Source organism: Acomys russatus, chromosome 13 (genome assembly GCF_903995435.1).
Source record: "Acomys russatus chromosome 13, mAcoRus1.1, whole genome shotgun sequence".
Taxonomy (NCBI): Eukaryota; Metazoa; Chordata; class Mammalia; order Rodentia; family Muridae; genus Acomys; species Acomys russatus.
In genome coordinates, this window is record NC_067149.1 from 47,957,589 (window position 1) to 47,974,914 (window position 17,326).

Below are 17,326 nucleotides of genomic sequence, written 5' to 3' on the forward strand. Positions count from 1 at the left end.
ATGAATGGTGCTCTTAGCCACTGAGCCATCTCTCCAGCCCCAACATGTGCCTTAAAATTGCAATGTTTAACCAATTTCCATTTGCTCTGTATGTATGTCTGTGGGAAAAAATGTGCAGTGTGTGCAGGTGCACTCATTAATGTAGTCATGTGTGTAAGCCAGAAGTTGACATCAGGATGTCTTCATTAGTTCTCCACTTTCAAAAATGTATATATGTGTATGCATGTGTGGAGGCCCCAGGTTGAGATCAGGAGCCTTTCTCCATATCTCTTTAACTTTATATATCGAGGCAGGGTCTCTTAAAGAAAATAACTTTTAGCAAATCATGGTGGTGTCCCCCCCCCCCCTTTTTTTTTTTTTTTTTTTGATTCTTTGTGAATGTCACATCATGTACCCTAATCCCACTGGTCTTCCTGTCCCTGCATACCTACTCTCCACTTAGATTACCTCCCCTCAAAAAAAGAAAACAAACAAATAAAGCATCTTGTCATGGAAGCTGTGGTATGTCATGATAGATCACACAGTATATCCTTTTGCCCAAACAGCTTTATTTGAAAATATTCATTGCAATGAGCCATTGATCTGGCTCCAGGCCTCTGGCTTCTGATACACTATCAGTACTGGATCCTCACCAGTATTCCTTTAGGCTATCCTGTGTCATGGAGATCCTACAGCTTTGGATCTTCTAGAATGGCCCCTTCCCATACTCCAGCACTTCATAGATGGGGCAGATCTATAGTTGGGGTGGGCCAACTCAGAGTTTTGGATCTGGGTCTGAGTTGGTAAGACTGCCTGCTTTCCTGAGCCTGTGCCACCAGGGCCAGATCCCACTTTGCCCAAGCATGGGGCAGGGCCAGCTCTCCACATGTACGTCTAGCAGTCAGGCCACCAGGGCCAACTCCTCAGCACTGCCCTGGACAGAGGGTGCCCACCTTTAGCCAATACTTGGAAGGCTGAAGAAGGTAGATGTTCAAGACAAGCTTGATCTAAATAGGGAGTTCGAGGCCAACCAGCCCTACAAGTGAAGCTTTGTCGCAAAAAAGGAAGAATGTCAAGCATGTCGCTCTTCACGCTGTGTAGAGGAGTGGCCCCAGCCCTCCTAATGCTGTGACCCTTTAGCACGTGGTGGTGAAAGAGTTGGATTGAAAACACTAATGTAGAGGCTTCTGGACAGGCTGTAGGTCTGGAGAGTGGTGCTGCTCACGGACACTGTGCCCAGGCTGACCTGAGACAGATTTCTAAATTGTCTTTCCAGCATGCTCCAGTGCAGCTACCATCCTAGCAGAATGATTTTCATGTCACAGACTAAGGAGAGCATTGTTTGGGGAACTTTCTATACATTAGGAATTCTTTTTAGTTTAATTCATCTGTTTACTTACATTTCTTTAGTGCTAAGGATCAAAAAGAGGACCTCACAAGTGGTAAGGAAACATACTCTCCTAGAAAATTCTGCAAGTACTACTTAGAGGGGTTTATTTATTGCTGTGTGTGTGTGTAGAAACCACCTTCTTAATTTTCACATAGACAATTTCCTTTCTTTGTACCCAACCACTTACTCCTAGTTCATGCATCTACTTTCCTTATAACTCCTCAGTTCTCTGAATTGTCAGTGTACAGTCTTAAATATTTTTTCCCGAAACACCTGTTTTCAAAGTTTAGATTACCCCGTTACAATGGTGTATACCTGTATTCCACATGAAACCAGGAGCTAAGACCAGACCAGACAACATATAAAAAGAATGATAGGCTGGCAGGATGGCTCAGTGATAAAAGCACTTGTCACCAAGCTTGATGATCTAAGTTTGATTCCCAGGCCCCTTGTGATAGAAAGGAAGAACCAACTCCCACAAGGTGTTCTTTGACCATCACATATGTGCCATAGTATGTGGACATGAACCACAAGCACACACACACAGTTGTTCTCTGACCATCGCATATGTGCCATAGCATGTAAACATGAACCACAAACAGCGTAAGTTTTGTTTGTTTGGGTTTTTGTTGATGCTTTTGGGGGGTGTTAAGACAAGGTCTCTTTACATATCCCTGGCTGTCCTGGAAGTCACTATGTAGACCAGGTGGCCTTGAACTCAGAGCAGTCTGCCATCCCCATCTTCTGTTTTATATTAATGTCTTTATGTGTTTGGGGCCATTTGGTTAGGCCTCAGACATTCCACAGCTACCTGGAAGACATTATTAACTACCGTTGGGAGCTTGAAGAAGGAAAGCCCAATCCTCTGAGAGAAGCCAGTTTCCAAGACCTTCCTCTGCGCACTCGTGTAGAGATCCTGCATCGCCTCTGTGATTACCGGCTAGATGCAGATGATGTCTTTGATCTTCTCAAGGTACTTCTCTAGCACGCTCCTTTCGAGTGAAATCTGAAGGTTTGGAGAACCGAGTTTAGCTTGTTCACGGTAGTCGGCATGCTCTTACTCTGTAATGACCTGTATATACAGCTGTACTCATGTGGCCACAGGATTGCAAGCCATGTATGCAAAGTGTATGGCTTTCATTTCCTGAGCCCTAGTTTGTCTTCACACAAAACAGCAGCGAATTTGCCATTGAATTTTTTTCTGTAATCAAAATAACAATAAATTCTAAAGCCGGGCTCGGTGGCGCATGCCTTTAATCCCTCTACTCAGGAGGCAGAGGCAGTTGGATCACTGTGAGTTCAAGGCCAGCCTGGTCTACAAAGCCAGTCTAGGATAGCCAAGGCTAACACAGAGAGACTCTGTCTCGAAAAACAAAACAAATCAAAAAAGTTGGAGAGACTTGAAACTGTTCTTTATACACATTCCAATTTAAAAACAAAATACATTGAAGAAAGATGGGGACAATTCTTCTGTTTCCTTTACTTTCGATTGCTATTAACTATTTTAGAAATACAGATTGTTGTTTACTATTTTATAAATGTTGTGTGAAAGGAATTGGGTTAATGCCTTCACAAATAGGGAAGTCAATTTTTTTTTTGTTTTTGAGACAGGGCTTCTCTACACAGCCTAGGCTGGCCTCTCCACCTGCTGCTGCCTCCTGGGTGCTGGAGTTAAAGACATGCGCCACCACAACCTGGTGTGGGAGGTTGATTTCTAATTCTACTCAATGAGATGATTAAATGTTACAATTTTCATTTGATCTCTGTGCACAGACACTTTTTAAAAATCATATAATTTATTGTAGCCCCTGCTGAGCACTTGCTTTAACAGTGAAAAGGCCAGTACAGGCCCAGCCCTGGAGTACTTTGAGAATTGCTTTGCTCGATCTCAGCTGGAATAAATAAGATGCTATGTTGGGTGGAGCAATTGCCCAGTGGTTAAGAGTCCTCAGTTCCCAGCACTCACATTGGGCAGTTTACGATTGTCTATAATCCCAGCTCATGGAATCCAATGTCTTCTTTATCCTCCATGGGCACCTGAACATACACGACAGACACACACACATTAATAAAATATAAAAAATGTTTTGGTAAAACCACATGGAAAACAAAGCCTTTTGACTGGAAATCAAATGTGTATGGTAGGGTCTCAACATAGGAACTCAACACCTGTTGAGCCTTTATAATATCAGCACTTATGAGGCTGAGACGAGGATTGTTGAGAGTATAAGGCTGTTCTGGACTACAGATAGAGTGAGAGAACTATATTGAGTGTTCTGATTCTACTTGGCGTGGTTATCCCTCCTTCCATATAAGGTGGCAGTTCTAAACCAAATGGTGTAGAATTCTTTTTAGTTCCTCTTTTGTGAGTGTGTGAGCCAACATGAGAGTCAGGGTTGATTAGAGGGAACATCTTAGTCATCTTAGTCCTCATCTTAGTCATCCTATTCTGTTCTGTCTGTATTTCATCTTTCCTGATAGAAAATTATATACAGCATATTGGCATTTTAAAATATGAAGTGTGCCAGGCATTGTGGCGTATGCCTTTGATCCCAGCACTTGGGAGGCAGAGACAGGCAGTTCTCTGAGATTGAGACCAGCCTGGTCTACAGAGTGAGTTCCAAGACAGCCAGTGCTACAAAGAGAAACCCTGTTGTGAGCCCCCACCCCCACGCCCCAATGAGGCGTGTCTGAGTATAAATTTTGAATTGTCATTTTAATTTTTTTCTGTTTGATGTTGTTCCTCATTTTTTCAAATCCCCTTTCCTCTTGTGCCTAGGGTCTGGATGCAGACAGTCTCAGGGTGGAGCCTCTGGGAGAGGACAACTCAGGCGCACTCTACTGGTACTTCTATGGGACAAGAATGTACAAAGAAGACCCAGTACAAGGAAGGTCTAATGGAGAGCTGTCCTGGAGCAGGTATGGTTGCTAATGTCAGGGTTGTGATAACTGCTCTATTGAAATGCTAGGAAAGTATCAGAATCACCTAGCACTTTGTTTTTGTCCAGTGCAATAGTTGGTTGTATTGGCAAGCCTGTGACAGGATGGCAAGGAGTTTCATACTGAAATACAAAGAAATTATTCTGTGCTCTCTGCCGCAAGACTGCTGAAAAATAGTGTGATTCAAACGTAGAGTATTCATGAGATTCCTGATGAGTGCCTGACTATTTCACACAGCAATCTTTGAGTACCTTTTTTCTATTAGGATTATTATTCTGTCTTAGGAACTTGAGGATCACCATCATAAGGCAGAATTTTACATGATGCCTGCAAAGTAAACCTATGTTAAGTGCTTCTTAAACAAGCAGCAGCCTCGTTCCTGTGGCATGTAGAATGATGCTAAGCACTGCTTTCTCCATAAAGGAAGTACTGCTTCCTTACTGCTGTAAGCCAGTAGGAAGGTGTTAGATCTTATATTTTAGTACTGTCAGTGCCTTTTTTTTTTTTTTTTTTCCCTCCTTGATTTCACATTTAGGTAATCTCTATTGAAGAGAAATCACTCTGTATTTTCTGTTTCTGCTATTTTGAAGAATCCATTTTGGTATCCTTGTGACAGAGAATACTGTAATTACTAATACAAAAATCATATTAGTTGTTAGTATTATGTCAGAATATTTCTATTTAATGATACTGTTTCTTAGGGAAAGTGAAAGACAAAAAAATGTCTCAAATATTCCTGGAAAAACAGGCAAAAGAAGAGGAAGGCCTCCAAAACGGAAAAAACTACAGGAGGAGATTATATCCAGGTAAGAAATGTCATTGGTCTGTGTTCACAGACTCTCCTACTAGAAAGGATTTTAATTTTCACCTCATCTTTATTATCTTTACTTGTGTGTGGAGAGGACATAGGTCATAACTTACGGAGCCCTGAGTCAGAGTCTGTATGAAACTGTGATTCATCAGTGTCCGCATGGCCTCTGCCTATCACGCTGCCTGCCTCCCTGAGTCTGTTATTTGTTGGGTGATGGTTGTTCATTTAGTGAGGATTAAACTAAACAGGACAGTACATGACAGTACAAGAAAATGAAGGCTGTGCTTGACCCATAGTATTTGATAAGCATTTCTCTTAGTGTATATTTTCTAATTCATCATACCACTAGAAAGTTAGTAGAATTATATATTACTCCAGGTTTGTTTTTGTCCCGCCCCTGGTATAGGGAAGGGAGAGGAGGCCATGAGGGCAGAGAGAGGGTCAGGGCAGGAGAGAAGGGAACACCTAGGGTAAAGAGAGCGACAGTGGCAATGGAGAGAAGCTGGAACAGAGAGCTGTCGTTCTAGGTTTAGGGCTTACTCTTTTTTATTTTAGATTTTTTGAGACAGGTTTTCTTGTGTTGCCCTGGCTGGCCTTGAGCTTTGCGATCCACCACCTGCCTCTGCCTCCCAAGTGCTGGGAATAAAGTTGTGTACCGCCATCTGGCTTAATTCTTTGACTGTAGTAATTAAGGTGCCAAAACATGTATATTCCTACAGTGATGAAAAGATAAAATGTAAAATATTTTCTGAATCTTTAATTTTAGAAAAGGAAAATACATTACTTAGTACTTGGGAATTTTCGTATATCATTGCTTTTTAGAGAGGTCTGGCTTTGTATATGAGTATGTGCGTGGGTGTGCAAGCATATGGAGGCCAGACTTTTATTTTGGTGTCTTCTCCATCATGGTCTGCTTCCTTAGCACAGGGATTACATGCCTACCACGCCTGGCTTAGTTAGGGTTACTAGTGCTGTGATGAAACATCATGACCAAAATGCAAGTTGGGGAGGAAAAGCGTTTATTGGGCTTATACTTTCATATTGTAGTCCGTCATGGGAAGAAAGCTGGGACATGAACTCACACCTGGAGGCAGGAGCTGATGGCATAGGCCATGGAGGGTACTGCTTACTGGCTTTCTCAGTCTGCTTTGCTCTTCCTCCTTTCCTCCTCTTCTCCTTCTTGTTTGTTTTTGAGACAGGGTTTCTCTGTGTAGCCTTGGCTGTCCTGGACTCATTTGTAGACCAGGCTGCTTTGAACTCACAGAAGTCAACCTGCCTGAGTGCTGGGATTACAGGCATATGCCATCATGCCCAGCTTTAACTTGCTTCCTTATAGAATCCAGGACCACAAGCCATGGGATGGCACCACCCACAATGGGCTGGGCCCGCCCCCATCAATTACTAATAAAGAAAATGTGCTACAGTGGGATCCTACGGAGGCTTCAGTTGAGGTTCCCTCCTTTCAGATAAGGTTAGCTTGTGTCAAGTTGACATAAAAATAGCACACTGGCTTTGCTTGTTTTTAAAAGTAGGTACTAAGGATCATACTAGGAGCCTTAACATTTCTAGTAACCGAATGAACAGCTTCTTCTCAAGAGTTTAGAAGTTCTACTTAGTTTAGCTATCCTTTCAATGGCGATTTCAGTCATTTTCCCCCCACCCTAATGACAAAGAAATATTCCTAGGCTGAGGCAGGAGGATCCTAAGTTCCAGGCTAGCCTGGACTACATAGCGTGGCTATATGAAAAGAAGGTGGTAATGGAAAGGATTCTTAAGAAATCACACAGGTAGTAAGTAGACTGGTTAAGTTCAAGTAGATTACAACTTCCTATTTCTTCTTAGTGTTATTTTGGAAAATGTCCTGTAGTCACTTGTGATCTGTATAGTCAGCATCTGTTTAAGCATTTCCTGAGAGGTCTAGAGATTCTTCTGTAACAGAAATCTGTTTTATACCTACCTTAATGTCGGGGAATATTTAACCATTATATTGGTACACACGGGCTTGCACTACCCTCTACTGGTCAGTGACAGTCTTGAGCAGAGCAGTTCGTCTTCCTCAGAGAATGCCAGGTAAGCTCGGCCTCTCTAGTGTATCCCTGAGCCCCAGAATCCCGACCCTGTTCTTTCCTCTTCATTGTGCGGATGCCATAGCCCTGATAGTTGGGTTTCAGTGCTTCCATTTTCTGCAGCAAGCCCTCCCTACATTCTTCTTTTATTTCTCATTAGAATTATCTTCCTAACTTTGAGTTTTGACAGCCCACCTGCCCCAGCCCCAGCCACTGTTACATGAACTAGGTCCGTATTTACAAGAAAGACAGGACGGTTTGAGCATGTCCGTGTTTTATTTTACTGTTTTCTCTTTTTCCTGTGTTTCAGTGAAAAGCAGGAAGAAAATTCCTTGGCACCTGACCTACAGACAAGAAATGGTAATAATGGTCTTTGTTGCTGTATGTTAGGTCAATATGATTCATACATACATTATAGCAGTACATTTCCAGTCATACAGTGTATTAGGAAAATACAAGCAGTCTCCTATTTTTTTGCTCCTTGTTTCATCCTTTCTCCATCATGCATCTCACAGACGCTTAAGATGAGAACTAGTTCTGTTCTGTTCCCTAGCAGGGTATATTAAAGACTCAGACATTTGAGTAGGCAAGCAGCTTCTTGGATATCTGTCTTTTAATGTCAATGACTTGGGAAGTATTGCATACATGCATGTATACATACATGCATAATTAGATTTTATATTGTTTTATTTATAACTTTATTATTATTATTGGTTTTGGGAGACAGGGTTTGTTCTTTTTTGTAGCCTTGGCTGTCTTGAAACTTATTCTGTAGACCAGGCTGGCCTCAAGCTCAGAGATCCACCTGCCTCTTCCTACTGAGAACTACAATTAAAGAAACGTGCCTCTGATTAGATTTTAATTCTGTAATCTAAACGTTTTAAATTTGGAGGGTTATTTGGAGGGAAATAACCATTATGCAGTATCATAAGTGAAATAAAGCATACATGTTTACAGTCTCAGTTTCAAAACCATAATAAATTTTAAGCACTTTTACAATGTCACGTTTTCATTTAGATCACAGTAGTTACAGTTATAGACAGTGATAGTGATAGAAAATCAAAAGCACAATAATCTCTGCACGTGGGAGGCAGAGGCAGTTGGATCTCATGAGTTAAGGCTAGGCTCAACAAAAAGGCATACATTACAGCCAGACATTGTATAAAGTTCCTGTGATGCCAGTGCTTGAGGGGTGAGGCAGGAGGATTACTTGATCTCTCGAGTTCAACACTTCTATGAGCAACTTTTCCCTAAGGAAGAAAAGAAGACACTATCGGCCATTAGAAGATTAGTGCCTCCTTTTCCCATGATTCCTGTGTTTAAGTCATGACCCAGGAAGTAGGAAGAAAAGGTCTTGGTGTGGGGTCTATTGTACTGAATCCATTCTTTTTTTTCTGTAGGGTCCCGAGGGCCAGGCCAAGGTACTTGGTGGCTCCTGTGTCAAACAGAAGAAGAATGGAGACAGGTCACTGAGAGTTTCCGAGAGAGGACCTCTCTCCGAGAGCGGCAACTCTACAAGCTGCTCAGCGAGGACTTCCTGCCTGAAATCTGCAACATGATTGCCCAGAAGGTAGAGCCTCCCTGCTGGTCAGGGCTCACCCTGCTCCTGCTGGAGTGGGTGTCAGTGTAGACGCTCGAGGACTTGCTTTCCTTACCATGGAGGTCATTCATGATGCTTCCATGTCCAACACCCCCTAGTTCTTAGAATGACTTTTTGCAAACTGGAGCCAGCTTTCTTTTCCCTATGACTATCACTAGGATTTGTGGCCTGAGTTTGCTCTCCCCCGCACCCCAAGAAAAATGAACATTTTAGGACTTATCCTGTTTCTCCCTCACAGTGTCAACCTTTGAACATTGAATTTGTAGGTCTGTGCCAGTTCCTGAGCTGTTTATGGTTTCTCTTACTTCAGTGTAAATTATATGAACTATATTTCAATTTACATGCACCTTATACATAATTTCAATCAACATATACCATATACATTTTCAAACTTTTTTTATTCTCTTTGGATGTTATTCAAAAGTGTGGCTCACTGATTAAAAGTTACATGCTGCTCTTGCAGATAACCCACGTTCAGTTCAGTTTAGTTCCCAGAACCCCTGTCAGGTGAATCACTACCTCATTCCAGCTCTGGGGCATCCAAAACCTTCTGAACTTCAAAGAGTAATTAGAAGTTTTGAAGCTAGCCTAAGCTACATAGTTCCAGAACATTCTGGGCTACAGAGTGAGATCCTATTTTGTTTCCAATTATTTATTCTTTAATAATTATATACATTTTAATATGCTTTACTAATACACCCCTCCCCCTTTCCAGGCTATTCTCTCTTATCCCCTCTCACTCATTTTGAAGCCCTTCTTCCCGACACATCTCCCTCTGCTTTCATGTTTTGTTTTGTTTTCATGGCCCACTGCATTTAATTAGTTACTTGCATGGGTGGAGGTTTATTTAATCAAGCAATAGCAACTTATCATTGGTTATACCACCATTAATTGCCTATGGCTCTTAAGTTAGGCATTGAAAATCCAGTGACACTCCATTGGAAACACACACACACACACATACAGAGTTATCCATTGCCAATAGCTTCTTGATTAGGAATGGGACTTTACCGTTCACTTTTTCTTCTTGGTGCGTAGATATCTTATCCTGATTAAAACTAAACACAAAAAAAAAAATAAAATAAAATAAAATAAAATAAATAAAAATTAAAAAATAAATAAAACTAAACACACTGTCATTCAGTAATCCCCATGTCAGCTTGTTAATACTAGCATATGGGAGCTATTTCCACCCCAAATGAAGAATACATTATAATCCATCAGGTTGAGGCTAAACCTAGACTGTAATGTTAATAATGCTATTTTAGAAGCCCTTTTCCAATATAATATAGCTGCCACAAAATTATTTTTACAAAACTGGGGATCGGTCCTAGGGTCTTAAGCATGCTGGTCAAGTGCTTTAGCACTTGAATCATATTTGGCATACTGTAACAAGTCTCTCTTCATATACATTGTACTTGGTAATTGTAATTGTAGTTTTAAGTATTATAAAAGCAGGAAAATAAAACAGATACTTCTTTTTTAAGATTATAATAACTGTATTTCTCTGTTCCTTTCCTCTCTCCAAACTCTCTCAGATACCTTTCCCTGCTCATCTTCAAATTCATGGCCTATTTTTTTCTTTTTTCATTTACATTTTAAAGATTTATTTATTTATTGTATGTGAGTGTTTTGTCTGCAGAAGAGGGCGCCAGATCACATTATAGATGGCTGTGAGCCACCATGTGGTTGCTGGGAATTGAACTCAGGACTTCTGGAAGAGCAGCCTGTGCTCTTAACCTCTGAGCCATCTCTCCAGCCCTTCATTTATATTTAAAATATAGGCTGCTCAGTCCATATAAAATTATGTGTGTGAATGTTTTTAGAGCTGAGTGTTTAGCACTGGACAACCAGTAGATGTGATCTTCCCTGGGGAGGACCAGCATTCCCTAGTTGCCTCTGGTTCTTGTCTGCTCTTGGCTTGGTATCCAATGGTTGGGGGCGTTGAGAGAGAATGAATGAGTGTGAGAGTGCACCTCAGTGCAGCCTAGTTAAAGGCTCATGCTGTTCTTAGAAGAGCTGCATTACCAGAGAGAGTCATAACCTCAGTGACACTCCCCATACTCCATACTCCAGCCTGTGCCTGTTAATTTACCACATCCCATCCTGATTTAGACAATAAGTTAACAGTAAAACTTATCTGTCAAATGTGAAAATCAGAAGAATGATGAGTACAAAGGACACGATACAAATAGTCATCAGATCCCCTAAGCTCCGTGTGCAGGAGACACAGCAACCTGAGCAGTGGTCGCGAGGATCTGTGCAAGGCCTGGCTGCTCAGAGTTTGTTTAGCTGTTGTGCTCTGGCGACCCAGTGGATAGGTACATGTATCTCTGAATTGCAATTTCATTTTTCTGATTAGCAAAGTAAACTACTATCTTTACTCAAAGCTTTTTTTTATAGGAATTAAACAAAAGAACCAGTTGACTCCCTCCCTTTGTTTGTTTTTATTATTCGACACAGGGTTTCCTTGTGTAGCCTTGGTTGTCCTGGACTCACTCTGTAAACCAGGCTGTCCTCGAACTCAATGATTCGCCTGCCACTGCCTCCCCAGTGCTGGGGTTAAAGACGTGCACCACCACTCCAGGCTACACACCCTTCATTGTTTGTGGACGCTAACTGTATGTTTGAGAGTGGGTCTCTGTGTATCCCTGACTGGTCGGAAACTCATAGATTTTTCTGCTTCTGCTTCTTCCCAAGTGCTGGGATCAAAGGTGTGTGCTCCCATGCACAGTAACATTCTATATTTCTTAACAAAATAAATCCAGATAGAGAAAGGACTTGATAATTAGGGGATAAGATAGTAAACTTTAAAAGTCTGAGGAGAGGGCCTGAGAGAAGTCTCCATGGTTCAGAGCCTTTACTGCTCTTAGAGAGGCTCTGCATTCCCCACACCCACATTAGGTAGCTCACCACCCGCTATGACTCTAGTTCCAGGAGATCTGGTACCCTCTAGAGGTGTGGGGAAGTCTGAGGTGAGGCCTTTGAAGAGTATGTAAAAGTTGTTGGGTTTTGGTTTTTTTGTTTTTTTCTTTTTTAATTAAAATTAAGCCAGAGTGTGGTAGCACAAGCATATAATTCCATTACTCGAGAGGCTTAGACTGGAGGATTACTAAGAGTTCTAGGCCATGCTGGACTTCATAGCAAAAAAGAAAGAATGAATCAACTATTGTTGAGAAATTCCAACCTGAAGATGATACTAGTAGAATAGAAAGAAGTTTGCAATGTGCCTTACCTCCCCCCACCCCCACTCCCAGATTCCTTCACCCTCACACTCCCCCAAGACAGGGTTTCTCTGTATAGTCTTGGCTGTCCTGGACTCACTTTATAGACCAGGCTGACCTTGACTCACAGAGATCCTCTTACCTCAGCCTCCCCAAGTGCTGAGATTACAGGCGTTACGCCACCACACCTGGCTTGCAAATGTCTATTTATATAGTGTCTATTGACCTGTTTATTTCTAGTTATGTATTCCTATCAGGACTATGAAGTATTGTAATGATAAGTAAAATTTACAATTACTGTATAAATAGATACTACTTCATCCTATAAATTAGTATATTGATGATGTGTGACATTAGTATACTGATGATGTGTGATATATCTAATGTAAACTACATTATTACTACTCTTAAACCTTTATTTATAAATATTATGGTATAGTAGAATTTTACACAAACACAGATCAGATTGTCAATAAAAGCAAATGCTGGCTAACCTTGTGATTGTAAAAGTTTTTTTGGAGAACAAACTATCATTTATTTTTAATTATATCCAAAGATTAGTGGGTTTACTTACTAATCTATAGGCATCTATTGAGACATAGGTATTATAGAGTTGTAAATTATTTTTGTCTAGTAAAACAAAAAAACCAGTAACTACCAATTTTATGGCCTATAGTGTTGCTGGAGATTATCCTGTTTAATGTCTAGGCCAGGGGTCTATCCTGACATCGGCCAAAATAGCCAGTTTTTCTAATGTTCTGTTTGTTACCCATTGAATATTTTTGGGTTTCTTTTTTGTTTTTATTTAGTTGAATAAAACATTTGACTCATGTTCACTTTAAAAATCAAAACAAAAAGGGTATAGACCACTGAAAGTATTGGTGTTTGGTGGCCTATAAACATTAGCAACTTCATAATAATTATATCTATATACATTGTCTCCACAAAAGCTCCACAAATTTTATCCCAGCATTCCTAGCATTTGAGAGATACAGGTAGTCAGATGTCTGCGTGGGAGCAGGGACTGATCACCTTCTGTATCAATAATAGCATATCCTTCTTTCATCTAACATGACAAAGTTGGAGTAAAACTGGTGTTGGCTTCCTATAATATTTGCATAGTAAATTGGCAAGATTTCCTTTGGAAACAGTGCTGTGTTGGGTTTATATGTTAAGTGTAAGAGATACTCCCAGTAGAATTGTTAGCTTTATAAAAGATACACTTACAGACTTGTTGAGGTGGAGACTGTCTAAGAGCTTTGAAGATGGGCTTGAAAGGGTAGAGGAACATAGCATCTTTGGTGCTTGTGATTGTGTTTGCCCTGGGAGCTGCTTATTCCCGCTTAGAAACAGAAAAGCTGTATCTGCAGTGTCTAAACTGTCAAGACCCAGTCCTTGTTGTTGAGAGGTTTGTTGTTGTGTGTGATTGTTCCTTAACTTACTCTTTCTTTTTTTTTTTTTTTTATTAAAGATTTATTTATTTATGATGTATACAACATTCTGCCTGCATCTATGCCTGCCCGCCAGAAGAGGGCATCAGATCCCAGTATAGATGGTTGTGAGCTACCATGTGGTTGGTTGCTGGGAATTGAACTCAGGACTTCTGGAGGAGCAGGCAGTGCTCTTAACCTTTGAACCATCTCTCCAGCCCAACTTTACTTATTCTATTAATAATTTCTGGGACACTCCCACCTCTACACCAGAGTGCTTGTATGCACCACATGATCTCAAGGTCAGACTTAATAGCAGCTGTCTCGACCCTCTGAGGCAGCTATTGCCTGCCTGCCTGCCTTTTAATGGATCATGTGACTTCAGGTGTTCCTGATGGCCTCTTTCAGAACCATTCACTCAAATGAATGTGATAAAATAATTTTCTCTTTTTCATTTGAAGAAGGTCTTGTTTGTTTGTTTGTTTTGATGGTGGGTATGTTGGTTTTGTTGATGTTGCTTTTTGGTTTTTTGAGATAGTGCCTGGCAGTGTATCCAGGCTGGCCTGAGACCCAGGGTCCTCCTCCCTTAACCCCCCAAATGTTGAAGTGTTAGGTGTGACTATTACAACCAGATAGAGAAAGTTGTTTTAAGGTTGGAATATCTCTTGCCAGTGGTGAAGATTTTCACAAGAAATGCTTCGTTGTCGGTGCCTTTTGAGTTGTTATTTGTATTTGCTAAGTACCCAACCAGCTGAACAGTTGTTTTCCCTGATCATCCTACAAGATAGACACCTGTGGCCCCTACTAGATAAATTAGTTACCAGTGTACCTCAATGGCCATTCTGCTGGTGGCAACAGTAGCGGCAGCATCGGTAGCTGAGAACACCCTAATCTATCTTTTCCTTTCTTTTCCTCACTTCTAACTGTAGGGAAAACGTCCACAGCGCACAAAGCCAGAGTTGCAACATAGGTTTATGTCTGACCACCTGTCCGTCAAATCCATCAAGCTAGAGGTGAGTGTGTCTGAGAGTCAAAACTGTATTTAAAAGGGATAGTTCCATTTCATTTCACACGCTTTTGTTCCTACTTGTTATTCCTTGCCTTCAAAAAAAAGTCTAAATCTCAGATAATCATTGAAGATTATTATTTGCATGGTCTTTCTGGGAGAAGAAGATGAAGATGGGAGATTGGCCACATTCCTTTATCTTACTGCTCTCTTGGTAACAGGCATACATTTACTGTGGATGTAAATGACAAGCTCATGAATACAAAGAGAAAACTGAAGCCAGGCACAGAAAGGGGAGTCTAGGCCGACAAATTTGGCCTTACTGTGTGAGGTAGCTAGAATTCTGATGGATGACAGTGGGTCTGGAATTAAAGCCTCAGGTCTTCCTCCCCACAGGAGCAATGTAAACAAAAGCTCCAGAGCAGAAAGTAGAATAGTGTGGTCAAAGAACAGTGTATATTTGGATGTGGCTGGCATGTTAAGACATGTTGTGATATACGGTGGGAAAATGTAGACATCACCAATTTCTGGAGTCTCCTGGCTCTCATACCATGTTCAGTAGGAAAGAACAATGAGGCAGTTGTATGCAGCTGGCTCCAGCAAGGTGTGCTGCTCAGAAGGGACGCTCTGGCCCACAAGTCTAGTTGATCACTAGCTCCTAGGGCAGGGCAAGAAAGGATGCTACTGCCTCAGGTGGGAATCTGCAGTGCAGTATTAGGTGGGATCAACTAGATAATACTAAGAATGTTTTTTCCTTAGAGCCAGGATGTTTCTGACTGTGGCACATTTTAGCTGCTCATGGTTTGAGCTAGTGTCCTGTTGTAGGAAACCAGAGTGTATTTTTATTCGCTAAGCTGGCTGGTGAGTACGCATGTGTGAACACAGAGGTAGTGGAGAGTGAAGTGAAAGGCTAGGAAACCTGTTCACCCCTATCTGTCTCTCTGTTCCAGGAAGGTGATAGGAGGCTGCCTCGACTGTTCAGGGGCTTTCATGGCATGTGCTACCCTGCTTCATCTTCTCAAAGCCTGGCTAGCTATTAGATTCTCTCCCGTTCCAACTGTTTCTCTCCTTTTGGCAATGTGTTCCATTGCATATGTAGTCAGATTAGTGGTCAGGCAAAGCTTTGCCTTAGGTCACAGTTGTTTTGCTCTGTCACCATGCCTTGTGCTAGCTTGTGAAGTTGCAGAGTTATATAGAAAAATAGTTACACTTTTGTGGCTCGTAATGAAAGTTAAGACACCTTGTGTTCTTTGTAAAATTTTATTGACTTTATTTTTATTTAGGCAAAAATGTAGTTTGTGCTTATAGTTCTACTGCTGCAGAAAAGCAAGTTCAGGAGGATTATAAATTTAAGGTCAACCTAGAGTGGGATTCTCTCAACTCTCCCTCCCCCTCACACAAATAATGGAGGGGCATTCTTTAGTTTCTATAACTCTGTCTTGTTTTTTTTTTTTTTTTTTAGCTAGGTATTGCTTGTATAGGCTAGGCTTGCCTTAGACACCTGAGTGCTAGGAGGTGTATACCGCTACATGTGGTTCCTGTTTAACCCTCGCATGACAGTTCTCCAGTAACATGCCAGCTCCTTCCTGTTAGTCCTTAGCTTGGTAGTGGCCTTTGTTGCTGATGCCCAGTTTGGTTCTGAGTAGTTTCCAGCTCTTCTTTACTAGATTTATTGCCTTGAACCTCCTTGAAAGCTGCTTCCTGCTCACTGCTTCAGGGCCTAATATTTCCCTCAGAGTGTCTGCCAGTCTGACTACCACAGAACCTCCTCATGACTGCAAGCAGAAGCTTAAGGCCACTCACACTTTTTCCCTCTTTATAGAGTTTTAAAATTCTGTTTAGTTTGAAGTAAAGGAAACTACCTGATACAGACATTTTGGAGTTTGTGTTTTGACACCTGTTCTACATAGAAGCTGGCTGGTGCTTTTGTCTCCAGAGCAGAAATCTTTGGTCTTTTGACGCCTTTGTTTATGCAGGCACCAATCACCCAGTGTTAATTGCCTCAGAGAGCCTTCTAACTGGGACTTCTGGGGAAAATATCAGTGGAGAGACACTGATATTTGTCAGTAGACCCTCCCTAGTGGGTGTCTAGGGAGCAGTTTATGATGCTGTGATCTCAAGTGTGTTTATGGTAACAAGGCTAAGAGTGAATCTGGACCCATGTGCTGGGTTACAGAGCATGGACCCTGCTTCAACTAGAGTTTCTAGTTAATAATCCTTTTTGGATGGTGTCACAATGGCTCCTTAGTAGCATCTCATTAAGATGCCTTCATGATTCTAAAAGATCTCTTTCTTACCTATAAGGCATTTAAACACCAACCACTATAGAATTTGCAGCTGACACTTTTCTATTTTTATGAGACAGGGTGTCACTCACTAAGTAGTTCTGATTGTTCTGGAACTCAAAGTATAGCCCATGCTAGACTTGAACTTAATGATTTTCCTTCCTCATCCTTCTGATTGTAATTCACTTATGTGCTACCATGCCCAGCAGACCTCTTTTATAGGGAGAAATTACAACCTAAGACTGTTTGAGAGGCTAGAAAGATGGTTCCATAGCTGAGCACTGCTGTTCTTGTTGGGACCAGAGTTTGGTTCCCAGTACCCACATTGGGTGGCTCACAACCTCCTTAATCGAATGCCCTCTTCTGGCCTCCACAGGTACCCACATGCATATATGTATACTTAAACAGAGATACATACTCATAAATAAAAATACAATCTTTGGGGCCAGGCGTGTTGACACATACCTTTTAATCCTAGCTCTTGGGAAGCAGAGATTGAAGCAAACCTGGTCTAGAGAGTTCCCAGGTCAGCCATAGTGAGACCCTGTCTCAAATAAATCTTTCTGTAGTAAAGACAATATAAGATTTACACATA

At 41.3% G+C, this 17,326-nt stretch overlaps 1 protein-coding gene across 4 annotated transcripts in view; it reads left to right on the top strand.

Annotated features, from left to right (window-relative positions):
- LOC127197376 (chromatin remodeling regulator CECR2) overlaps nucleotides 1-17,326 on the top strand; it is a 105,688-nt gene that overhangs the window by 65,274 nt on the left and 23,088 nt on the right. For all 4 annotated transcript variants that reach the window (XM_051155267.1, XM_051155268.1, XM_051155269.1 and 1 more), the window contains exons 3-8: nucleotides 2,159-2,342; nucleotides 4,149-4,288; nucleotides 5,011-5,115; nucleotides 7,497-7,546; nucleotides 8,587-8,756; nucleotides 14,370-14,453. In XM_051155267.1, coding sequence (XP_051011224.1) covers nucleotides 2,159-2,342; nucleotides 4,149-4,288; nucleotides 5,011-5,115; nucleotides 7,497-7,546; nucleotides 8,587-8,756; nucleotides 14,370-14,453 — 733 coding nt within the window. The remainder of the gene's footprint in view (nucleotides 1-2,158; nucleotides 2,343-4,148; nucleotides 4,289-5,010; nucleotides 5,116-7,496; nucleotides 7,547-8,586; nucleotides 8,757-14,369; nucleotides 14,454-17,326) is intronic.